The sequence below is a fragment of the Caloenas nicobarica genome, chromosome 12 (genome assembly GCF_036013445.1).
Source record: "Caloenas nicobarica isolate bCalNic1 chromosome 12, bCalNic1.hap1, whole genome shotgun sequence".
Classification (NCBI taxonomy): domain Eukaryota; kingdom Metazoa; phylum Chordata; class Aves; order Columbiformes; family Columbidae; genus Caloenas; species Caloenas nicobarica.
In genome coordinates, this window is record NC_088256.1 from 14510881 (window position 1) to 14515202 (window position 4322).

General features: G+C 48.2%; 1 protein-coding gene across 1 annotated transcript; it reads right to left on the reverse strand.

Annotated features, from left to right (window-relative positions):
* Positions 1-2755: 2755 nt before the first annotated feature.
* Positions 2756-4042, reverse strand: LOC135993685 (nyctalopin-like). The gene has a single exon (XM_065643691.1). It carries the CDS (start codon positions 4040-4042, stop codon positions 2756-2758), a length of 1287 nt encoding a protein of 428 aa, XP_065499763.1.
* Between the last annotated feature and the right edge of the window lie 280 nt (positions 4043-4322).

Here is a 4322-nt window from a genome sequence, read left to right on the forward strand (position 1 = left end):
TGGGTGTCCGTATGCACTGGATGAGTCCCCGGTGGGGCAGGTGATGCGCTGGGAACATGCGGGTAGTGCAGCAGAAGCTCCCACCCCACGAGAGCTTTGTTTCGCGGGGCAATTCAGCCAGGGACTGTCTCCAACATGGGAGGGACAGAGCTCAGCCTGGGGCTCGGCTGCCACCCAGGGGCCAGCGCTCGCCACTGCAGCCCGGCCCGGTGCGCCCTGCGCGGTGCGCCCTGCCCGGTGCGGGGTGACCCGCTCAGGGTCGGGAGGCCAGGAGAGCACGGGGAGGGGGCGTTTGCAGTGTGGAGGATGGGGAATCACTAGCACCTGAAAACGTGGAGGGCCGTGGTGCTTTGGGAAGCGCAAATTTGAGACAGGAGTGAGTGGAGACGCAGCTTCTTGGAGAAACGCTTGGTTTTAGCACCTGAAATATTATCTGTTTATCTGTTTTCCTTACGTAGTTTGAAAATGATGGTCGGAGGGAGATGCTACCTTCTTTTCAGCCCCTTTTCTCTGGTCAGGAATCTTCCTGTGCCCTTCCTGCATCTGGTGCTTCTGGGCTGCGATGCCACACGCCATCTTTCCTCATCTTTAATGGCCAGATGCAAATCTGCTCTTAGGTGCTGGTCCTTCAAAGCATGTTGAGAAGTTGGTGCTGCTGGGAGCGCAGCAGGGAACACTCCATTAAAAGCAAAGGGAGAACACGTTTATTTAAAGCAGCAGCTTATTCTGTACTGTTATGCCTAGTGTGGGCTTCAGAGATGAAAGCTTATATGAGGGCTATTTGACTGATAGGGACTTAATTTTTCTATGTGTAAGAGATGAAAACAGGGCAGGTGAAAGGGAGGAATTTGGCAGAGAGCTGGAGAGGGTCTGGTGCACACAAGAGGAGAGAGGTGCAGGAGTCCTGCCTGCTGCAGGGGTCAGGGCATGGGATGCAATGGTACCACCTGGGAGCACTCGCTGCTCAGAAAGCACCAGGAGTACCAGGAAACCCTCTCAGCGGTTTACTGCACGAAGCCTCATATACAGCCAGCTGGGAACTTTCCACTGATAAAACTTTCACATATGAAAATTTGTAAACAAAGCTTCCCACAGGAAATTGCATGTGTTTTCACTGAATATGGGGTGATATATCATTAGTAGAATCACGTCCATCCTGATGAAACAGTGGTCTAGTGGTTTATAGCACTGGCTGGAGGTATGGTATAATTAATGTCAAAATTCTTAGACTTTGGAAGCGACCATCTGTCCTTTCTTTCCTCTTTTGCCTCCTGGTACCACGTTAAAGGGGGAAAAATGAATACTCTGACAATTACTGAATGGGAAAGCATCTTCTTCTTGTGCTAGATGTATTCAAGAAACGAGCTAACTCAAAGAAAAGTTTTGGGTCAAAGCAAAGCAGAGGTCTCACAGTGCAGGGCGGGGAAGACAAATCCCAGTGCTTTCCCAAAAGAAAGCCCCTGGCGAGCAAGCTTTCAAAATGATTTCTGTTTTATCAAACACTCCTAAAAATTTCTGACAGGAGCCAGAGGTGTAAGCTTTAGCACATTTCTTTGTTCCTGCGAGTCTTTTTTGCTAATTCATATTCAGTTATTTGGTTTTATTTGTTCAATTACTTGGTTCTATTTATGCAATTACATGCTTTTTCTTCCAAGGCTTTTTAGCAGTATCAGCTTTGTTCATGCTGATTTTTTTTTTTTAAACAGTCAAGCTTGCTGCTGCCTTGCTGAGTGCATGTTGTCCTTAATCTCAAGGATCTCCTTCAAATGTCTTTCCAAGCCCAGACTGCATCTTCAGAGCTTGATTTTCTGTGCTGTAAATGAAGTTCATCCTAGGCCATGTGGCCGCTCATGGCTCTGATGCAGCACACGGGTGGTGTGAGAGAGCTTTCTAGTGGATCTTCACATAGGCTGCAGCAGGATTTGGGCTGTTTTTAATATACCCACAGAAAAGGAAAATTCCCTTTGGAAGGATGGAGAAGGCTGATCTGTGTGAGGGAGGAAAGGTGAATACCACTGTGATGGAGGGATCACGGTGACCATCAGCATCTCCCAGCAGCTGGAGGGAGGCAGCTCAGGGGTATGGCACCGGTGGGATGCAACAAAATGCAGGGAGACAAAACTCGTACAGACCATCCCTGAGACAAATGAGCTCTTTGCAGGAGTAAATGTAGAGCCATGTTAGCTGAGGCTCAATACTGCAAGGAGCAGCTGAGTGATAAAAAGTTTTACTTGGTGACATTTTCACCTGCTCCTTCAATGCTGTTTTATATTGTAACAGCAAAGCAGCTTGTGTGCCAGCTGTGGGAACCTACAGCATGTTCACAGAGATGCTGATGGACTGAGCCTTTGCTAGGGACTCCAGATGTGCTGGAACATGTGCAATTTATTCCTACTTAACAGTACTTACAATATCCCCAGTGTGGGAAGGCAGCCTTTCTTCCCAAGAGATCACACATGGCTGCGGTCAGTCGGGAAATGGGGGAGACAGAGGCTGTGGTGGGGCCACGCATCAGCCAGCACAATCCCCCACCCTGAACTTGCTAATGTGACCTTCTCCTCTGCATGTGAACACTTACCTTGAATTTTGATATTAGCATTTCAGATTTGATCATTGCCCATGAATGAAAGCGTTTATTCCTATATAATGAAATCCCGCTATTTCCATATAAAACCCACCTGTAATGAAAATCGTTTTTCACAAACAAATAGCAAGAAAATAAATAAGTGGCCTCCGCTTTATAATTTAAACATTGTTAAAATGTGGTCATGGAGGTGCCCCATCCCCTTGCAAAACACCACACATGGCAGACAAGTGCCAACAGGATGACCTTGCTGGGGAGAGCTGGGGGCCCAGGAGCCGTGCTGGTACCGGCCACCCTGCACTTGTCTTCACTTGCCAGCTCAGGTGGCACCGTGCAGTCCATCAGGTCCCCTGCACGGGGGACATCCAGCGCCGTTGTGTTGTGAGGGCCCAGGAAGGCACAGTGCAGCCCTTCGATCACTCCCCTGAGCGTTGTGGTCCAGCGCAAGAACCAAAGCATCTTGCAGTCGCATTTCCAGGGGTTGTGGGATAGAAACACGTACTTCAGTTTTGGCAGTTCGGCGAACAAGCGGATGGGGAGGGAGCTGAGGTTGTTCTTGCTCAGGTGAAGGAAGTGCAGCTTGTTTAAGTATGAGAAAGCAGAGTCTGAGATGGAGGAGATCTGGTTGTTGTTCAGGTACAAGTTTCTCAAGTTCAGCAGATGTCTGAAGGTGCAGTCGACAGCAGTGATTCTGTTGGCTTCAAGGTGCATGGTCTTGAGCTGGATCAACCCGTCGAAAAGCTGATTAGGCAAATCAGCAATGAAGTTGTGTCCTAAATTTAACACACCTAATCTGAGAAGCTTTGTGAAAGCACCATTTTGAATGATCCATATCCGGTTCTTCCTGAGATTCAGATCGTACAGGGTTTCCAGGTCCTTCAAGGAATCTCTGCCAATGGCTTCTATGTGGTTGCCCTCCAGGGACAGCCTTGTGAGGCTGGAGAGGTTCCTAAAGGCTTGCGGTACATACCGCATGTTATTGGAGGCTAAATCGAGTCTTTCTAAAGAAGGCAGGTGTGAAAATAGAAGTGGGTGGATTTCAAAGATATTGCAGTGGGACAAATCCAGGCTGATGAGGTTTAATAGTCCTCTGAAAGTGTTTGCATGCAGGTAGGTGAGGCGTGAGTTCCTGCTAAGGTGCAGTTCTCGCAGCTCGCCGAGAGCATGGAAGGTCCCCGGGGACAGGAAAGTCAGATTGTTTCCATCTAGCCAGAGGCTGTGGAGGAAAGTCAGGTTTCTGAAGGTGTTGGTGGTGAGAATCCGCAAATAATTATTGGAGAGGTTTAGAGAGACGGTGGATGCTGCAATTTCTCCAGGAAGAGCTCTCAGTCCAGCTCTGTTACAGTGGATAATCTCTTCGGGTGCACATTTGCACATGCTTGGGCATGAATCAGAGATATTCAGACTCAGCCCAGCCTTTGCTGCACAAGTAAATAAAAATATAACAAGAAAGAACATGACCAGCCACAAGTCAGCCACTGCATCTAATACCTGATGGACAGTAGAGAAGGAGGTAAGAAAAAGAACATGTACCTTTTGAATAGGTGAACTGCGAGCATGGCAGGGTCGGTTGGGCTGTGCTTTTAGTGCACACTGAAAATAAATTAGCCTGTTCTTCCTGCTGCAGACCAATGGGGATCAAGTCTTTAGGCAGATAAAAGCTGATTAAGTGCCGTCCTGCTACGAAGAGCATTACTGAGAGGCAGGGAGATTTCTTAGCCAAGCATTACACTCTGAC